This window comes from Vidua chalybeata, chromosome 6, assembly GCF_026979565.1.
Source record: "Vidua chalybeata isolate OUT-0048 chromosome 6, bVidCha1 merged haplotype, whole genome shotgun sequence".
NCBI lineage: Eukaryota > Metazoa > Chordata > Aves > Passeriformes > Viduidae > Vidua > Vidua chalybeata.
In genome coordinates, this window is record NC_071535.1 from 60020497 (window position 1) to 60042729 (window position 22233).

General features: G+C 37.3%; 1 protein-coding gene across 1 annotated transcript in view; it reads right to left on the reverse strand.

Annotated features, from left to right (window-relative positions):
* The window catches only part of SPON1 (spondin 1), a 181880-nt gene that overhangs the window by 127254 nt on the left and 32393 nt on the right, over positions 1 to 22233 (reverse strand). Inside the window, exons 3-4 of the mRNA XM_053946422.1 lie at positions 20240 to 20373; positions 116 to 189 (exon numbers count right to left, since the gene is read on the reverse strand). Of these exons, the coding sequence (XP_053802397.1) occupies positions 116 to 189; positions 20240 to 20373 (208 nt within the window). The remainder of the gene's footprint in view (positions 1 to 115; positions 190 to 20239; positions 20374 to 22233) is intronic.

A 22233-nucleotide genomic window follows, 5' to 3' on the forward strand; every position in this document is an offset into this window, starting at 1 on the left:
ATCTGAACCTGGGTGAAACTGTCCAAGACCTCCAAATTTTAGTTTGAGACAATGTGTTAAGAGAAAAATGCAAAATGCACTGAGGAGGTCAGAAAGATATTTTACTTTACCTTACCTTGTTCACAAATTTTTTTGGTGAGAGAGCCCTCATCTTGAAAATAAATTATGCGCTTCTGCACAATACTGGCTCTATAAAGGGGAGGGAAAAAAAAAGTTTGAAATAAGTTTATTTCTCAAAGAAAAAAGAAAATGAGTGATTAATGACTGCTAAGCCATGGTTATACTTCCCTGTACTAACAATACAACATGGGATTACAGATAATATTTTTATTTCAGCTTGCCTTTTAATTTCATCACATTTACAGAAACCTGAAATACATTTACCTCTACAGAAGTGGTCACAGGCATATGGTGAGGACCTGTGCTCTTGAAATGCATGACAGACAACTGAGCAGTCCATATTTCGATCAAATCTTATATTAAAATACTGAAGTTGTGTTCAATTTCAGTCAAAAAATAGCGCAGCTATAGCGAGCAGCTGTTCATAGGAAATTACATGGCATTCTGAGGAGATAAGTACTTCTGATATATGACAGCAACTCAGTGCAAATATCACGTAAAACAGAAGTTAGGAAAAAAGCTGGCATAAGGTGCAGTCTTTGAAAGCAATTCACAGGTTCCAAAAGACAAGCTGCTTTAAAATTAATTAAATCTGGAATATTTTATTGAGGCTTATAGTTCAAACAAAATGCAAATGACTAAGCCTCGGTGCCTCAGTTCCTCAGCTGAGGGGGCTGGATACATTTAGTGCCAAATAAACTTTAACTACATTCCTTGACCATTTAAAAGTATATCAGTTTAATTCACATGCAAGCTTTATCTTCTTTCCATAAGAAAAAGAGGTTTTGGTTAAATCCAAAGCCAATCTATGGACAGAGAGCCTCCTGAGGACAGCATGCTGTGGGAGCTGGCACTCTTCCTTGTTTACCAGCACAAGTACACATTCTTCCAGCAACATTTGGTACCATCACTTGTATTTAACACCAAACAGCAAGGGCCAATTTCTTGTCTTCCTTCAGTATTAGGCAAATAATTATCTTAATCTTTCTAGAACTATTCCTCACTCCTGACAGGCGAGGAATGAAAAAGTGAGAAGAAAAGTGAGACTGTATGTGCTTAGATGTGTTGTTGCAGGCGTGTAACCCCCATAAAATTATCAGAAATAAGATGCAATTTTGCTGTGCTTTCTTTGCCAAGATGCAAGGCCAGCGTGGGTGAGAAGGAATCCTTCTTTTCACCTTACAAAGTACCCAGGAGAACAACTGGGTTTTGCAAACCTCTTAAAGCTACGTCAACCTGAAAAGGGTGCAAAAAACTCTTAATCCTTCCTGAGAAACCTTTTTCAGGGTTTCTAAGAAGAAATAAATGGGGGGAAAAAAAAGAAACAAACACAACTACCAGAGCTGCTGGTAGGGAGAATAAGAGCCCAATGGCCAACCTGTGACAGTGGCATGCTCCTTAACATTTCCAGCCTTCAAACTGAAAGCCAAAGCCAAATTTAGAGACTTTGTGGATGCTACACTGCAAGGAGACAGAAATTGGGGGCACAAGAAATGTCGTGCAGATACAAGGAAAACCTCTCACACCATGAGGTGAATCAAAGAGATTTAACTCTGGAATGGGCTGCCAGTTTGTGCAACATCCATCTCTGGAAATATTCAAAACTTGATCAGATCCATGCCTTGGCAACCTATTGAGGGAACAACCAAACTGATGTTCAACACCTGCTTCAAGCAGGAGAATGGACTAATTGACTTCCAGAAGTCCCTTCCAATCTAAGTTACTCTATTATCTTAAGCCACACAAATACAAAATCAGCTGTTTGATGAAGATCTCAATTCTGCAGGTAACAAAGGGATTATGGGTTTTTGAGAAGTAGTTATTTTAGAAAAAAAAAAATAGAGCAAGATTGTTTGAAGCCTGAAGTGTACTTGTATTATTCTTTTTGCTGCAGTTAGCTTGTCACTGCAAAATGTCAAGGGAACAGTTCCTTTTCTAATAACAAAAGCCTCACAGCTTTCTAAACCATTGTCTCTTCAGCTGTATTTGAAACTATATGGTGAGCCAATAATTTAAATGGGAGGTTTTGCACTGATTCCAAATGCACCAGGATGGGCACGTTATATGGCTGCATAAATATCAAAAGCAGGCACAGAACTCTACAAATGCTCAATCATAAATCATTTTAAAATATTAACTGGTTTAATAATCAGCTTCTAGACTGAGCACAGACCAAAACAGCTGCTTGGTGTATTTGCTAGCTTTTATAGCTACTTTTGTTCACCTATTTTTTTTTTTTTAACATAAATTTTATTCTTCTAAAAAAGTTCTGATCTTTGGCCTAAGGATTTTCCCTTTTGGCTTTGAGGCTTACAAAACCAGCTAAAAATGGAATGGTGAACTTCTAGAGAGAGGCAATAAAGCTTTTAAGACTTTACACAAGGTATACATCTGTTTAATTTCCATAAATCCCTCCCACCACTTCAAATGTCCAGTTCTGTCTGAACTTCATGGGAAAGGAGCAATCCAATTGCTTTCCCCCCCATATTAATATATATAAGTGGATCTTCAATTTCTTGTTTTTCTTGTTGACTTTTTTTCTCTCTGACTATCAGAAAATGATGGATAAAGGAAAAAGGAAACTAATTTGACTCAAAAAAACCTGTTTGTTTCCCATTTTCTGCAGGGCAAGGCTTCTGGATTTGTGCTAGAGCTTTTCCATCACCAAAATAAGGAGCAAAATTGCAAGGTACAGGCATTGCTACACCTGCCAGCACCTGCTTTACTAAAGAAAACCAACCAAATGAATTGTCCAAAAAGTGTCATTATTTCTGTTTTTCAGTTCTCACATGAAAAGGAAAGAATATCTGGTTACTTCTGTAATATTTGCTTTGGCAATGCCACATTGGAATGTCCCTGTCCTGGCTTGGTTTGGTCAGACCACATCTAGAGGGAAAAAACTGTCTTGAAAGACTTCCATGGGATAAGAAATTCCCTCTGCAGCCCAGCTCCACAACAATTGTACCATCCTGCTGTGAAAAGTTCTGCCAAAGACACAGAAACTGCATTTGGGATATTGAGAAACAGGAAATGTCATAAACCATAAAAATTCAGGCCAGCCTTGGGAATGCTCAAGTTCATACCAGAAACAGAGGAGTCACTTTGAGGTTTTTTCTTTCTTTTCTTTTTCTTTTTTTTTTTTTTTTTCCACAGAAACAGCTTTAGATTGTTTTCCTCACTCCTTTATTCAAATCCTAGCATGAAAAGAAATACTCTTATTTTAAATTACCTCTGTGGGTGTAATGATGTGACAAAAGAAGTAAGGAAGAGGATTTGTAAGAATTGTTCCTATGACATTTTTTAAGCTTACATCAAAACCATTAAGTACAATATTAGAGTTACATTTGAATAAAAAGATTTTGTCAGAGCTGCTGAGGATACTCCAAGTTTTACTTGGATGTTAAGAAATAATAATAATCTACTGAGTTGCAGATAAGAAACTTTTCCTGCTCTATATTAACTGTGAGTTAACCTTGTCCTACCCTTCTAGCTATCAAAATTATTTTCTTTAATTATTCCACGCCTCACTGATTTAATTACAGTGTGATAAGTTGTTTCCCCACTCAGAAAGCTACTGAGAACAATTAACAGGATGGCAAGTTTGTTTTCCTTTTTTTGTCTGTTGGTTATTTTTGGAGAGAAAGAATTTCTAAATATACCATTAACTTTAGCACTAGAAAGTGATGTGAAAACCATGAATTTACATCTACTGTAATTTTGCTGATGCTATTGGGTCTTGTCATTCTAATGCATTATTTAGGATGTTCTCATTTTATTTCCTTCTATGTCTTAAAAAAAAAAAAAGCCATCCCTGTGTTTCTGACAAGCACTTACAACGTCAGGGAAAGCACAAACTCCCAGAAGTTTGCCAACAATATTTACTTCTTTTTCTAATATTTAGGAGACTTTTATTAAGAAGAAATTAAAATTCATCTGAAAGCCTACACAACCCCTTAGCCAATAGATGTCCAGCAATTTTTACACTGATAGTATATTTGACAACCACATTCTTCAAAACAATTTCCAATTAGGAAAGTGTGCTGGTTCAGCCAGGACAGGTTCCACCTACACCAGGAGCTGTCAGCTGCCATCACTGACAAGGGTCAACGTTCTAAAAATTTGCAGCAAAATATTTCTTATTTAATGCACAACTTAGAAGCTAAAAAAAAAAAAAAGATTCATTTTTTCGTTGTCATTTTGTGGGGTTTGTTCATTAGTTTATTTTTAAGCGTGTTGTTAGCACAGTTTAAACAAACCAACCAGACTGGATATTTGATGTTGGATAAAACACAGTAAAATTAACATGAAGTTTACCAGTGTTGCCATAATTCCCCATTTACATCCCTGCACAGGATGAGGATCTTTTCTCCAATAGATTAGTCCCATGAAAAACAATAAAACATGTTCACTTCTAAAAACTTCAGTACATAAAGACACACTGGAGTATCCTTCTTCAGGTTCATTTTTTTCAACGTTTCACGTGTACTGTCAGAAAATACAACTCAGAGAAGCGTCACAGCAAGAGCAGAGTGCTCTAAAGCTTTTCCTACAAATTTCCTCTTGCTCCCAAATCCTTTGGGTGTCTTCATGTCACACTCAGAGCTGCCACCACACACCTACACAGGAGCTCGCTGACTTCAGGACTAATTTGGCAATCATATTCAATATGTGAATATAATACAACAAAAAGCTCTGGGGGAAACCACAGCTGTACATGCTGCTGTCTTATATTTTCCCTCAGAAAAATCTCTCTGTTCTTTGCTTGAATGGCCACAGGACCATAAATATTAAACCAAAATCTTCAGGATAAGAAGTCGTACTGACATGATGATTTCTGACAGGAACGCTACACCTGTTACTTGCAAAAAAAAAAAAATAAAAAAGAAATTAAAACAAAAAAGCAACATCACTTAAAGCCCATTGCTGTTCATGGGCTATAGATTCACCTGGGATTTTGATAGTCCCCACTTTTTGCAGCAATCTCTTTGAATGTCAGAGTTAAGCATTACAAATTGTACTGCAAAGGAGGCTGGAACACATTGGATAGGACTGAGTGTTTGGAGGAGGGATTTGTCTTGTTATTCTAAGCAGTGATTTTGTAGAGTAGATGGAAACAATCTACCAAAGGTGGGACTGTAGGGTTTTTTCAAGCTAGTGAGCCCAAAGTCCTATTACCCAATAACTCAGCTAATTTGTGATAAGAACCAATGCAAAGCACCTGTGTGCTAACTAACAAATCCTAAAAACAAAATGAAAAAATGAAGCAAAGTAAAAAACCCTTATTGAGCTGCAATTTATTTCTGCTTAAGGTCTCTGCAACCTGTATAACACTCACCCACTTGCACAAGGAACTTAAATATTTAATTTCTTTAGGTGTTCAAACCATGCCCCGTTTGCCAGCCTGTTTTACCTGATGTGGCAGGGTGGGGAAGAAAACCAACCACACAGGCAAAAGCCACATCTCAAACCCTCACAGATGTTCCTTCACCTGTCCCCAAGTTCCCTACCTGACTGGAGGTCACTGCTCATTTTAATAATAATTTTGCCATGATTGCAAAGCCCACGTGGCCAGCTGAGACACAGCAAAAGCATATTTTCCCTTTTACAGCATTGCTGTTAATATTTATATTCTCCTCCTCACTTGAGTCACCTTCTCCCGCTCCAGGTTGGGGCAGTAAAAAAAGAGCCACCACTTTTTTTATATACTAAAAAAAAAAACCTAGAAGAATAAAAATTTAAACCTGACCATAAGCACCAAGTTAATGAAGCTAGAAAAAAATCCCAAAATTTTAGAAAAATTATTCTACCTTTTTAATATTTATAAAGTATGAAGTAAAAGAATTTGAAGATAAACCAAAAAATAACAGAGCTGTCATTCTCCTACTATTTTTTTAAAAAGCTGACAACTAATAATATATTGAAATTATGTTTAAATGAGTAAGTTATTTGCTTGCACAGAAAAAATTTATTTGTCAAAACCAATATCCTAACAAAGCCCACCCATTCCTCAAATACTGATTAGTGGATAGTCAATAGCAGGAATCTAGATTGGAATGAAGTATTTGATTTGTTTTCAAATCTGAAAAAAAATCTTCATTTGAATTGACAGGAAGCTGAAGGTGAATGCCACAATTAATGGAATGAATTAACACCCACTGAAACAAAGATAACTTAATTTAATATTAAAATGCTTAATACTTCTCCTTAAAAGAGACTTTACTGTTATGAATGTATTTCCCTGAGGAAGTTTTTGATGCAATGTCTTTAGTACTCGAGGTTGAGTGGAGCTGGAGCCATCAGAAGAGACTTGTCAGTTCTTTAGTGCAGCTGAGACACAGATCTCATCTGTCAAGAATTAATGCCTGAAACAACTGAATCTCCTCTACCTGGGCTGCTCTGAGAGCTCTGTCTGACAGCTGGGACTGCACAGCCTACTGAACATTCAGCCACATCATGCCAGGAGGTGCTGGGGGCTCGTGCTGAAAGACAGGGAAATCAAGAAAATAGAGGACCAATAACAACGTTGTTATTGGTAACTCTTCCCTTTCCCTCAATCTGAAGGGGCACTGTATTGGGAAGAAGGCAAATTCAAATTGTATTTAAGAAACAGCTGAAAGACCACCCTGCTCATGAAACACATAATTATGAAAGACAGACCAAATTAATCCATGAAATTCTTCTGCATTATTAGGGTTGTTTTCAGCAAGCTTCTCCATTGTTTAACTCCTGCTCCTGGCTAAGAACTGTGTTAGAGCAGCGCCTCGAGCTCACACAAATGTTCTCCTTGCCAAAAATTCCTTGCAGTAGGCATTTCTAGCAAACACTGTTGCCAAACTTTGGTACGCAGGTTTTTGGAGAATGCAACGGGAGGGAACTTGTACATCAGGGTCTTCCCACTTCAGCCCTAAAAATGCCAAAATCATACAACCTTCTCATGTCTGATTAGCTGCCAACACCAGTGGCACTGACTGCACTTTGGCTACAGCAGAGCAAGCAAATGATGGAGAAAGAAGAATTGCTAAACACATGAAAATCAAAAAAATACTCTCAGGGATAAGGAAACAGAAGTATTGAAGGGTACAGAAACAGATTAGGTAATGGATCAAAAATTGCCCAAGACATGCACAGGAAGGGTGAGAACCAAGCCCAGGCATATCTCCTTTCTGCAGCAGTGGATTGTCAGACTGTGGGTGTGATTATATTTTAATTATAAATATTGACCCCCCTAAATCACTCTGGGGCAATGAAGCTCCTTGGAAGATTGTGATTCCTTTTCACGGTGATTTTCTGCATTTTCTGCACAACAACATGCAGCAGCAGGGGTAGGAAACAAACCCTACAGTCTCAAGAAGCTTTTTGCCTCAGTGGGGTTCCTGAGGTCTCGTTGATCCGGATAAAGGTCAGCATTTTATAGGGGAAGTGATTACAACTGTGCTTAGAGGAGCAGGGATTAAGCAAGAGATCCAGGGTCTGCATCTCCCCCAGTCACAGGGACAAGGAGAGCACATGAATAAGACTATTAAAGGAGCATTGTGAACAGTAGCAAGCAGTAATGACAGGGATTAGAGTGATAAATCACCCTTTATATTGAGAAGCAGGCATAGACTAGGTACTGGAATTCATCCCTACCACATTTTATTTGGAACAAAAGTGCGGTTAATGAGATTCTTAACTTCATTAGAAACTCCAAGAGGGAGATGTTTTAATGTGGATAATTGAGATACACCAAATGTGATTAGAGATACAGGAGGAAATAGAGATTTCATTGTTCAGAATTTGTGGAGAAAAGCCAGAATTCTACTTCAGGCACCTGTATGGGAAACAGGTGAATCCCTTATGGGTTTGAGATTGACAACCAAGCAGTGCCATCTAAACATTTCCAAATGTTGGTCTAGGCTTTGAAACTGAAGCAGCAAGAAAAACAAATTTCCTGAACTTCTAGACAAAAATATAAGGTGATTTTGTTTATTATAGTGGGGAGTCATTTGTTCCCACCAAACATTCAAACTGAAAGAGACAGAAAAAAATGCTTTGAAAACTAAAACCATAAAATTTCCAGATATACTGATGTGGAGGATGTTTTGAAAGCCTAGATGTGTCCCACAGTCTTGTGCTTCTGTTAGGTGACACCTGACTGACCTTCTCCTGAAATCAATTACCAACTTCACTTTCACTTAATCAGAAGGGAATTGCAGCCTGAATTTCTTATGAGGCATGAGTGGCCACTGGAAAACCAGAAAATTATAAGGACAGCACTTAGAACTTTATTCTCACTGAGCCAAGTTGCTTACTGAAAAAGACAATGCAGACAACACATATCCAAGTACCTGTCAGATTTGCCTCCTCTTCAGTTTAGCTTTATTTTACTTACTTGCCTGAACATATTCACATTTTGTGAGTAGAATTGTGTGGCAGAAATACAGATTACTATAACAAAACCAGGAAGAATGATAACTCTTTGCATTTCTTTCCCATATTGAAGACAATGTTTTGGCCACAATTAATTCAGAGAAATTAGATAAATGCCTTTCATTAATATTTTACTGTCTAAATTAAACCAGATGAGCAAGACAACTTCTTTATTAGCAATCATGAGATGGTGGTGCCTCACTACCTTTGCATGTGGAACATAATTTTTATATGAGCTTCATGTATCATCATACATCTACTTCAGCCACCATTGCCAGGCAGTTGCATCGTAAGAGAGCACAAATTTATTTTTCTGTATCTAAAACTAGCATATATTCCATTTTCAGAGAAACCTATGGCAAGAAACCGTATGACAGGTAATCTGTAAAACTGAAATGAGTTGGTTCATATTAAGGTTATCATGGGGCTCCACACACAGCAGTGAGAGAGCATCAAGCTCATTATCCCTCTAACGAGCAGAGCTCAGTCCCTCCCTAGACACAGGCCTGCAACCCAGCCCTTTCTGCAGCAAATGAAACCCAGAAACCATTAAAAAAAAAATCAAATGTGCTTTCTGGTGCATTGCAAGACTTCAAACTACATTCTGCTGGAGCAGTGAACTGATGGAGCAACAAATCCATTTCTTCAGGAAAGCAGGGAAAAGGCGTTCAGGCTGCTGCTGTTCAGATAGCAAAGATACTTAATGCATGTCTAATGATGTAAAAAGTGGGCAAAGATGGAAAAAGTGGGCACCTAATTACTGCAAGGAAAAGAAAGGATTGGCCCACCCAATTATTGGTTGAATTTAGTGTTTCAGTCCTTTCACAATAGCCCTAAAATTGTCAACCCAGGTAACAAGAAAGACAAAAGCAATCAATTCCACAGATGGTTCGTGCAAAGAACAATTCCTTTCAGAATTTCTAAAGAACTGCAATAATACAAATAGCTGCTCCTTTAAGGAAGCAAATCAGAATTGATTTTGTGGTGCTTCACGTGAAGCAAAGAGTCAAGATAAATATAGTGTTCAGGTTCTGAGAGCCTGATATTACACACTCTCCAGCTAACAAATGTAAACTCACATGAGACTTGGCCACCCCAAGGAGGGATGGCCAGAATCCAGCACCCTGTTAATTCATGCATTTGCCTTTCATGCTATAATAGAGCTGTGCTTGAAATTGTAGCTGCAAAATGTGCCCTGCAGAGCTGCTCTAGATTTCTGCAGGCATGCAGACACCTCACCAAATTCTTACATCAGCCCGCTAGAAAAATTTTTCTAATGGAAATTTCATCCCATACATGCAGTGTGGCTTCTTACATTTAACTGCAGGATTACCTACATGCCCTCACAGAATACAATCTCGAAATACTAATTGTATTATGAAGAAGCAAGTGACCATTTCTGCCACGTTTATGACTAATTTAGACTTTGTAATGTCTAGGAATTACCAGTGGTTGTAGGATTGAGAACATCTACCACTCATCTACATTCATTTTTTCTGGGTCAACAGACATTTTGAATAGTGGAGGATCTTGCTAAAATGTTATAACAGCAGGTTTTGTTAAAGCCTCAGTCACTAGGCGCAGACTGGATAAAATAATTTGTTACTAAAACTAAAAATTACACTACTTATCTTTTTAATTACCTCCTTTCATCATTGCTGTACTCAATTTGCCCTTCACATTCACTGATGTGCAATGAGAACACCACCATACTACAGTGAACAAAACATTTTGGGGCCCACTGGAGTGCTGGTTTTAATATAGAGACCAAAATCTCTTTATGTGTGACCTGCAGAAACAGTATGACATTTTGATTCATGAATAAAATACATCTTTTAAAAATGTATCACATTACATTAAAAGAAAGCCTTCAGTTCTTGACACAAGACAAATCAATTCCTTAACATGAATTATCACGCATAACTTCAGGCAGTTATAAAAAAACCCATTTCAAACATTCAGTAAAAAAAAAAAAAAAAGACAATGCTTCTGATGTCACCAATAGTGACTCTCTGTATGTTTTGAAAGGAAATCAAATTATGACTATCATTATTATTTCTATTCCTCTTCTCTCTTTGCTTCCCCTCACAAAATGACAATGGCCTTGAAGTCAAATTAAACATCTGTTTGCAAAATAAACCAGAGCTCTACTGACAGCTGCTGCCGAATGGCAAATGTCCTACAGCTGTCGGGCTCCTAAATTAACAATGATTTTCATTACAAACAGCAGACAACAAGCAAATTACAGAGCTGATTTTTTTTCCTCCATCCTACTATTTCAAATTTATGGAAATGCAGACTCTCCTAGAAACTCAGCCAGAAAGAAATCACAGCTTACTGTTTTATTTCCTCATTTGCAGGGAGTAAAAAGTCAGAGAAAAGCAGATTTCAATGTAAGATACTTCCCAGAACGTCCCTCCTGACATGTCTTAAATCCTTTTTTGCATTTTCCTCTAGGATATGTAAATAGAATTAATAATTACTTGAGGATTCACCTTTCTCTGATGCAAATTCCATCAATAAGTATTGGAAAAACATTTTCTTGATTTTTCCTACATCTATTTGGATTTGTTAATGCACAGGTTCAGGGGAAGCTTGATCATAGTACACACTTTATCACCCAGTAACATCAGCAGAAAAGGCTTGGGTGGTTCATTAAAGTCCCTTCTGCCATCACTTTTTATGGCTTCCTTATTTATCTTCTAGTCTGGGATCAGAAAGTAGGAACATTAGAAAGCACTGCGCCTCATTTTCCACTTCACAAGACTTTTTGAAGTGCACAATTTGGACACACAAGTGTCCTTAAAACAGTGTTGAGAATCTGGAAGGACCAAGGAACTTGGCGTGGATAATGGTTAGGAAATAAAAATGGAAATTTTAAATGTCCAGTGTGGCTTTGTAAAATGCCAAATTAGGATACAGGTGAATTCTGACTGGTTCTGTGCTTGTGTCCACTGTTAAGCTTATTGATTAATTTTTTTTATTGAAGTATTTCCCCACAAAGTCTGGAGAAAACACAATGATAATCAAAGATGTAACTGATATCACTGTCTTGTGATAAGGCATGTTGAATTTTTCCAATGCCTGAATTCCTACCCCACTGCACATCAAAGCACAATCTTTTTCTTTTTTACAAAACAGCTTGTTTTACAAAAAGACATTTGTGAAAAAACAAAAACTACGTGGACCAATGAAAGTAACTGCACATGCCTTCAGTTTACCACAAATTTTGCCATGACACTAATTTTTTTTTTTTAATATGAAATTATTGTAATCACTTTCAAGGTAGAGTGTAAAAAAGTTTTAAAATATTATCTTTCATAATAAAGCCATAACTACATTCCTCCTGTTGCTAGAGAAAGACCACCACCCTTCTCCTTACTCTGTTTTTCTCACTGTTTTTCTGTGGTTTTGCTCTCCTCAAGGAATAAACCCATCCTTGAGTAACAAAACCATTAAGCTGTTTTGCAACACTACATCTTTAGAAACAAAACGCCATATGAAAGAACCCAACTAGACTTTATAGGATTACTTTAATTATTGCACCATAAAATAGATTATCTAGAAGAACACAAAATTATAAGCAAATCCATTTTTAACGCTTTCCAAATTCACATGCTCCCACTGTGAAGTTAAAGGAACAATATTAAACCTGTGAGAAAATGAAAGTGAAATGGCTTTAGATTTTAAATGTAGATGTGTCAGTAGATCCAGGGGGCTGCTACCAAAAATATTGAGATAAAATATGAGTTTTTACACCTAATAGTAGAGCTGATATAAATATAGAAGCTATATAAACATGCAGGTTTCTCTTTCTTCCTAACACAAGTAAACTCTCTGTATGTGTTTCATCTATGAAATAAAATGCAGGGTTCTAAGTTAGTTTCACTTAAAAGTTTAAACTTTTGTCCTTTTTGTTTAAAAAGTAATAAAATTGCTGGATGAAGAAAATATTTAATTTATTTTTAAGGAACCAGGATGGCAATAGAAGCTTTTCTATCCTGCAGTGGTTTATAAAGAGCCACTGGCCACTAGCTGCTCTTGAGAAAACAGAAAAAAAAATAAAAAATGAGTTGAGCAGTACATAATAACCCAGCGTTGAACCCAATGGACCCAAATCTATTCATTCCCAATCCATGCCCCTGGCCATTTAAAGCTGAGCACATTTCTGATACATCTCCTAAAAGTGAAAAATGGAGGCACACCAAAAGGATCTCATATGGAAAATGGCACATTTTCTATCTCTCAGACGCTGCATTTTTTCTCTGGACTGTTAAGATGCACAGAGATATCTTAGGTTGCTATCTTTATTGTGTAGAAATTCCTAAAAGGTCCATATAAAATATTCTATTTAAGCTGTGAAATATTAAGCTATACTGCTACTATTTCTATCAAAAATGAAGATCAGAAGATGCTGTTATGTGGTAGTTAACTGGAAGATAAAGATTTTGATTTTTTAAAAAAATAGTAGTACAGAAATTAAAAAAAAAAAATCTCTGCATGCAGAAGGCTCATTGATTCTACTAGGAAAAAGAATAAAGTTATTTATAACATGAAAACTTGTATCTTCTGTTGTTCCACAGAGCTCTTTCTAGGCAAGGAGAGCAGGTTGGTCTCTCTTTTTCCTTGGCTGTTGCATTTACTCATAATTTACTCTGTCAGTAAATGCTTTACAGCTCAATTGCTCCACTGTTACTACTCCAATAAACAGGTAAAACTGTTGACAGGAAGTGTCTGCACAATCTGAGAGGATGAATGGAAAAGACAGAATTACAAATTTGATACCTGATTCAAACAAGCAGGGTTTCTGTGTTGCTGGTTTTTTTTACATTTGGAAAATTTAGAGGCACGATTTTATAGTGAATTTCTCACAGCTCGTCAGCTGTGTGCCAGTTGTATTCTTCTGCTTCAACAAAGCAGCCCAACAAATCAAGAAAAATCCTATGTATTGGGGGAAGTAGGCCCTAGCAAAGAAAAGGCAATGTTTTAGTGATGAAAACATCAGAGAATCTACTTAGAGGGCTATGGGGATTTTTGAAGGAGTTTTGAATGAGTTAGAGACGGGACCTCTGAGTTATTTTTGATAATGTGGTTTACTTTCTTATCTTCTACACAGGCAGGAAGGGTGAGTTTGGCTCACATCTTCACTGCATGGTTCAGAAGGCCACAAGACCTCTAGTTACAGGACCTTTTAAGGAGTTATTGACCAATAAAACACCGCTAACAAGGATATTTATGGTTTTGACCCAATCCTTCAATATTTCATCTTATGGAATCATGCTACAGTATAAGCTTTCTTAGCCAATCATGTTATGGCACACAAACCCACAGTGCTGCATTCTAAACTGCTTGTTTACCTTTGTAGCTACTTTTATTTCTATATCTTAAACTCTAAAACTCCAAACTTTCCTTTACTTAGCTTAACGTGTCTCTGCTGTAAACTATAAATCCACATTCTCACTTCTAGCACCTCAGTTTGGGAGCCTTTCCCAAGGTCTCAGATCAAATCCTGGGTTTAATTCTAAGCTTTGGCTTCCAGGCCCAAAGTCCTGAAAGTTCCTTGAGTTCCTTGCATTTTGGATTCCAACCAAGAACTTCATCACCTTAGTCAAGTAACCTGAATAAATTCAAACTGTGCCCAATTTCTCTTCCCTGTGCCAGCTCATGGATATTGATGAGGGATTTAGGACAAGCATGAAAAGTTGCAAACAAATTTTTCAGCTGTAACTGCACATATATATATACATGCACCTACATATATATATATATATATATATATATTCTTTATTGTTTTTAAATTCAACTCTGTGATCATCTATCAGACATTTTTATATGACTGGCAACAGTTTCAGAAGCACTGCAGCTTCCACCCATGTAAAGCAGTCTGGCAACTGGAAGTTCTTTCTGTTAGAGGCAACTTTATGCAATATTGGTTTTGTGGGAATCATAATAACAGCACTTTTAGTAAGAGAGATTAATTCTGAAATACACTTTTATTCTGAGCACCTCAGTTTGGCCTTCCTCATAAAGACTCCTCTTAACACAGGAGTTAATGATTTGATCACATATTAATTTACACACCACAAAGCTGTTCTTGTGAATTTTGGGCCTTGTTATCCAGGTGCCTCATGCTCTGTTTCTGGCCCAGGGATCTCATCCTGAGTTTTGAGGGTAGAGAAGAGATTTGGCTGCCACACCAAGGCAGTTTCAGGATGTAGATGCAGTTATGAACTCCTGAGGTTTTATGACATTTGGTTCTTTTTTTAGTCTCTCCTACAACACATTTCAGCACAGTGTTTACTCAGAGTGACAGGCCAAGTGACCTGAATGAATAGAATGCTTGAAGTTACAAGAAACCAAAAGGTAAATGTTCAAAAACTGGAGTTCATTCACCCTCAGAGCTTTGAAGCTTGAGAGGAAGAGAATGGGCAGAACCCACAAGGAGGTTGGAAACTGAGTGTAATATCCAAGGCCCAGAGCCATGGACTGGAACTGAATTTGTCCTCATGGATATGACAGCTTTGCTCCAGCAGCACAACTATCTAAAAGATTTTGCTTGATATACACTAAATATGCCATAGTTTTTATTTAGAAGGCTGCAATTCTTTAAAATTCCTCTGCTCTCTCATTACATGCAAACAAGAGCCAGTGTAATTAAAATCATGACGATAATTACATATTCAGGAAAACAAGAAGCTCCACACTTTTCCTCAAGAACTATAAAACATTTCCCTAGAGATACCTAAGAACACATTTCCAGAAACAAACAGAAGAGACACTACGATGGACCCAGTGCATTTCTGCAAGTGCTAATGGTAATAAACAGTATTTACAGACAGCAGATTTTAATTTGTTGGTTGTTTAAGCACGATATGTATAGCAGAAATAAATAACTTGTCTGCAGGAACTTTTGCTGCATTTACCATACAAGTCACATGAGCTGTCTGAGAACCCAGTTAGTTCAAGAGCCAATTGCAAACTGTGGTTTCTTCTCTAAATTGTAAATTGAATATAACTTATCTGCATGTGGCCATCATTTACTGCATTTAACTATTAATCTCAGCCTCAGTAGCAAATGCTAAAGGAGGAGAAGATAATTACCATCTCACAGTGCTTGACTCTTCATGAGACCTCCACCAGCTGACAGATTTACTCAGTTTGGATATTAACAAGATCCTCCCTACCATGAAATTTTAATATGTGACAAGCTAAGAACTTGACCAAATTTTCTTCACTCTTGTGTTCTATCACAGAATTCTACAGGACTTGCAGAAAAGTGTTTGTTCTGTATTTCCCACCAATTACCTGGGTCAGACCTTTACCCACCTGCTCAGTACCACACTCAGCTGAGACACTGTCTTGAGGAAAACAGAGAACCAGCTGAATCTAGGGATCAAAGCAACCTAAAAGAGGTGATTTTCCATCACTGCTAAGAAGCTTTCAATAAGTATTTATTGTCATTTTTTTTGGTCAATGGGACAAATCACTATTTGAAATCCATACTTTATACTTTCCTTGTTTAACAAAAGGAAAACAAAAAATAAAATAAATTTCCATTACTTAGAAGTTTTTTTTACAGAATTAAGCACAGCCTCTGAATATTATCTGTCAGATTAAAAAAAAAATGCATGTGTACTGTTCTACTTTTTACTGAAAGTAGAATATGCTAAACCAAGCGTGAAAATTTATATGAAGAAAAAAAGGTGTTTCTTAAAACAGTTTTCACTCATTTCAACAAAATATTAAAACAGATTGACCAAGACAGGGTTCAAAACCCTGAAAATTTCTCTACTTCTCTACTTGCTCTACTTCTTGTGATAATATAAACACCACCAGGCTCTGCCACTGCTCTATTGTTTATTTAATTATTTCCTGTATTTCTCCACGTTGCAAAAATAAAGTTTTCTCAAGAAAGTTTTAACAGTAGGTTTTCAAAGATCCTAGAAAGCAAATGCATTCTGAAGAGCTCAGAAACCTAGTAAGTGAAGTTTAAAACAGAAACTTTTATTAGAAGATGAAGGAATGACCTGGCCCTCCCATCTTGACGTGTGACATGTTGGTGTGCAATCGACCACAATAAACAAGGGGAAGAAAATAGGGAGAGAAAGAGTGAACATGGAAAGTTGCACTGTGAACATGGAAACAAGTAGATTGTGCATAGCCTGACAACTTGGAAGATCCAAATAGACAAAAAGGAAAGAGGGCTTAAAGCTTGAGGGTCTCCCAAGCAGTGTGTAAAATAAAAGTCTTTTATCTTCAGTGAGACTCAAGCACAAGTCTATGGATAAATGGAGCCTCAGCCATTGTTTGCCTCCCAGAAGCACATTTAGTGCTGGCAGTTTCAGTAGAGTCCAGAAGGATTCAAACCTTTAGGGTATTTCACTGTCACCTCTTGTTGGGAATAAAGAAAATGCATTAATTATTCTCAACTAAACAATTGCAGTACAACATCATATGTCAATCCATTTTCTTCTTTTTTCTCCTCACAATTCTAAGTCTTTACACAGAGAGAGATGTTTTAGTAAGCAAGGTAGCGACAATAAGTCAAATTCAAATATGTTTTTTCCCCTAAACTTTGAATTTTGCCGTCACCCAGAAATTTAGCCTTACACACAGGCGTGCACATGTCAAATGATTTAGGATCCCTTGCTGGACCCTACAGCTACAGATTCCCATTTGTCTGTGTCATTTTGTGCTTGTCACAGCCACACTGATCACATGCACTATGCCTAGAAAGAGCTGGGAAGGCGCCCCCCAAATCTGAGCAAGTCTTTCCACCAAAGCTACCAGACTCCACAAACTGCAGATAAATAGATGTTCCCAAACCTCACTACTTGTTCAGGAAAAGCTTCCTGGAAGACTCCCTACTTAGTTATGTCACTACAAAAAAAAAAAAAAAAAAAAAAAAAAATTGCATTATTTGGCACTTAAACTGTAATAAGTTTTTATGGATCAGTTACGTTTAACTTGTGACTGCATTTAACTTTTCAATATATTGAAGTCAGCAGATCAGGGCAGAGGGAAAAAGTAAATCCTCGTGATCCAGGCTCCAAAATGCTGCCATTCTGTTTTGGAAATTCTAAAACAAAGGTATCATAGTCTGCAAGGATTGAAACAGACATGTATTGACAATTTAAAAATATTTTCACTTCCATCACATACAGAAGAAATTAAAATACAGAGGGTTTGTTTCTCATAGAGTTCAAGGTTTCAGAATTTTTCCATGATGAGTTTGGACTTAACTCTTAAAAACAATATTTGCTTTTAGATTTTTTCTTTTATCATCTAGAATAATTATGAAGTAATTATTTCTAATGCTGATGTTCCAGTAATTATTTCCAAATAATTCCGAAAATTTCCATTCTATTCTGTGGGAGCGGACCATAAAGAAGGTTTGTGAGGGCTGACTACAAACTCTAACTCAGATGCCACCAAATCTTTACATGCAAAAGAGAAAATGTAAAAGTTGTTAATGCCAGGAGTGATTGCTATGCATGGGCTCATGGAGGGCTGCACTGCAGCACAAACAAATGCCACATTATGAGGTTAATTTCTGGCATCAGCAACTCTTAAAAATGGTCATTCTTTCTTTAAACAGTCCTGGGCATGGAGCTGTTCCTTACCTTCCGAGGTCAACAAAGCATTCACTGGGAGGAAGCTCCTATTCCTCATTTAATTTCTCCTGAGAGGTACTTAACAACTTCCTTCCACTTTTCAGCAGCACACACACACAAAGACACCCCCACCACTCTGTAAAGAGGTGGTCATAAACACCAAAATTTTTCCTTTTCCTGCATTTCCGAGCTGCTCTTTTGTTTTCCCAAATGGGCTATGGGAACTGGTACCAGTCAGCTAATCTGGCTCTTCGCTGGCACTTGGGTGTTTTGCTGGCACTACTGATGCACATCCAGCAGCCTGAGAAGGTTGTAAACCACTGCTTCCCTCTGCACACTCTTTGAGGCAGTGGAAGTTTCATACTTTCATGTGCAGAACATCAGAACTGCAGTTCTGACTGTTACATTCTATAGCCCCTCTTGACTTTCCTGCAAGAATTCGAGTACTTCACAGGAAAAAAGCTCAGTGTTGAACATCCAGCAAGACCTGACTAACAACAAGGAGAGAGAAGAAAGCCTTATCAAGATCCTGCAGTTGGTGGTACTTTACTGCATGCCTTCTCTGACAAGACCTGAACTGACTTCAGCCACACTTGTTTTAAGTTTCAGTGAGAAAAATACAGATCTTTTTTTTTTTTTTTTTTTTTTTTTGTAATGGCAATTCTATTTAGGACAGTAATGAAGAAAAAAGTCCATCAGCTTGTGTTGTTGAATATCATTACTGGATTAAAGTTTAAATCTTGTCTCTTTAAAAAGCCATATAAAGCATCATCAACTTATTATTAATTTACTTAAATAGCAAGTGCCTCAAGCAATATTGGTTATACAGCTAAGAGGGGGTCAGTCCTGGGGGGAAGACCAAAAGAGCTTTACTGATAAAAAGCTCAGCAACATTCAAGGAATCTTCTGGATTGCCAAAAGAACACTCGAAAAATTCCATCTATAAGCAAAACTTATTTCCAAGTTTTATTCTTTATTTATTTCCAAGTGTATTCTTGAGCTGCTTTAGTACACGCTAAACCAGGGGATTCTTAAAATTATCATGCTGAAACTAAGAAGCAGCAAGTAAAAGCACACTGCCAAAGATTTGAGACTGTTCCACAGCCAGAGCTGAGACTAGACAGCCCTCAGAGATGTGGAAGAGGACAGTGTCTGTCTTGTGCCCATCAGCAGGAGAAGTGAAGCACAGGGTGAAAGGAAAGCAGCCACAGACCATTTTTGCTGGTGGCAATTTCACAGCCTGTCCAGAAATCAATTGCAATTCTACTAAAACACTTTCCTGAATTGGTCTGAACTGTCTTCAGCACAACCTTTGTGATAGCATTTCCTTAAAAGCCTAAAAGTCACAATCCCCAGCACTGAAAAGCCTCTTTGAAATACTTTGGTCTGCTGCAGGGCACATCTTAGCAATTTTTAAGGCTTCTCTCAGACAGGGATTCAAAGCAAGCAAAGAAATCCCAATTGTCCATGAATATTTGACCAATCTGTCCAATTAAATACAGCTAACAAAGTCTTAAGAGCAAGGACAGCATTTCTCTGGCACTCTTTAGTTCTACAGACCAATAAGCGACCCTAAATCAAAGTGAAGATACATAGAGTTATCTTTATTTTCTGCTTGAAAAGCATGATTCCACATGAGAGTGTGTAATAATAGTAAAATATCAGTAAATGATCACTAGGTCTAAAATGAAAGCATTCACCTCTAAACAAATAGATCTGTTTTTCCTAATACAGGTGAGTTCAGACAATCGTGACTTTGCAGAATGTTCCTATTATCCATCTCAGCTAAGAGCACGTTTCTTACCCACCAGAGGAATGCAATTTTGATCTTAAAAATTAAGAACTTTTAGGGTTTTTCTTTAATGTGAAACTAAAGGCTAACAAGCTCAATTAAGGTTGCTGACTCAATGGTTATTGAAGGCCTGGGGCTCCTTTTGAATATTTAGGCTTTAAATTGCTAACGTTTCACTCTGCAAGTAGAACTAAACTTGGTCAAACGTGTCCAAGGAGAAAAAAAAAATTAAGAACTCCATTAGTTCCAATAAATATTCAGCTTATTAACTGAATTTTACTTTAACATGCCTTAAAATACTTACTTCAGGATGACACAGCCTGTCCCAGTGGGAGGAGCTGTCCAAAACACCTGGATGCGCGTCCTCCTTCTGGGTGTGCTCTCAGTCACAGCAACGGGACAATTGCTCATGAACTGGGTTTCTTCTTCATCTATGATCTAGGGAAACATAAAAAGAGGAAAGGAAAAAAGATAAGGACGTGCTTGGCCAACACCTTTCATGTGTGTTTTGTCAGTTTGTGTTTTCTTTGAGTGGAATATTTATAATTCTCTCTGCTCAGTGCAGCATTATTTCGGTGAATTTATGTAGAACATGCAGGTTGATTTGAAGACCAAAAGCTCACAAAATAAAGACAGAAGAATAAGTCAGTTCTGGGTAAAGAGACCTTCTAAAGCATTGATGGAAATAACCTCTTTTTTTTATGGCTCTTGATTACTGGAGGTTCCTGTAAATATTATTGAATTGAAAATAAAATATTCATCATTTCAGATGATTGAGATGCCATTATTTAGTCCAAACTGCAGCTATTTTTGCTTTTTTTGATTGACTGATGGTTAACAGAAAAGTTTAAACGACACAAGTCAAAAGCCAGAGAGGCAGATTTGGAACTGGTGTTCCAAGGTTTTTCCTCAAAGGTGTCATGTCAAAATAGCTTTCTCACTGCCTATGTGTTTCGTGGATTGTACATTAAGCCTTCTGTTCATCAGATCTCAAAGAAATTTCATCAGAAACTGTTACGTTTTATCTAGAAACAAGCAATGCTCTGATACTGCAAAATTTCTCTTCAAAATGCTCAGTGGTCCTGTTTCATTTGATGAAGCCACAATTAACACAACATTGGGTCAACACAAAAAAAAAAAAAACCAAAACCCTGTATTTATCAATTTTTATCAATTTATAGCAAGATTCAGCTTTGAAGGGGCTTTTTCAGAATCCTGTTTCTAACACCACACACACAAACATACACTTTTACCAATTAAGAAAGAATCCAATCTTCTGGCAGTAAGCATAACATTAAACAAGTGTTTTGACAAAAAAAAAAAGATCCTCCTTTGCATTCTAAAAAAAAAGAGAGGCAATATCTTTAATTGGGCCAGATCTTCTTTAGTGAGGGGCATCCTCGCTATCTCACCCAAGGACACCGCCAGCATTCCCAAACATTTTTAGCCAAGCCAACAAACACTTCTGTATTTCCATGGCAGAATGAAGTGGTGCTGGCCCAGAGGAGTGCTGAGAAACTCTCTTTAGCTGGTCAATAGGGCAGTGGCTAATGAGTTTTAAATTTAAAGCCATTAATATGCCTCAGGTTTTGTAACGCTTTGTAGAATCTGTGTAAGCAAACACAATGTGCACATTTGCTGGGTTTTAATTAACAGGAAGCAGTGGGAAGTGTGGGATCCAGTGGAGGCTTAAGCTGACTGCAGAGTTTCTACTTCTGCTGGATACAATTTAATGTGTGTAACTTGAGTACCAAGAAATCCCTGACCAACAATTCAGTTTCGGCCACCGACTGTACTTATTCCATCTGCCCTATTCCTGCAACAGTGAAATAAAGAAATAAAACTGCCAACTCATCTCTCAGAAAGGTTGTCTCAATTATTCCAGGACCATATCAATTGACCTTTTATCCCTATCTCACAGCAATTCATTCGCAATCAAAACCAATTTTGGTGGCAGCTCTGAGAGAAGAATGAGTGATTTTATACCATCTCATACACAATAAAAAACTATTGCACGTTATACAAAAGCATGAAAATTCCCATTGAAAAAGCTCTTAGGAGGTCATCAGAATATTCTCCAAAAGGACAGCTTTTCTAAAAAATGGAAATATTACAAAATACTGTACAAATTACACTGTCTCCCTTGCCAGATGCAAAGTCTTGGATAAAAACTTTAAGAATATGTTAAATCCAGGTCAAGATTATGTAATTACACGTAAGTAGGAACAGGATTGATCAGACACAAGCTATTCCACCAATGAAACTTGTTCCCAGTCTAGCTGAGCCCTTGCCTGGCAC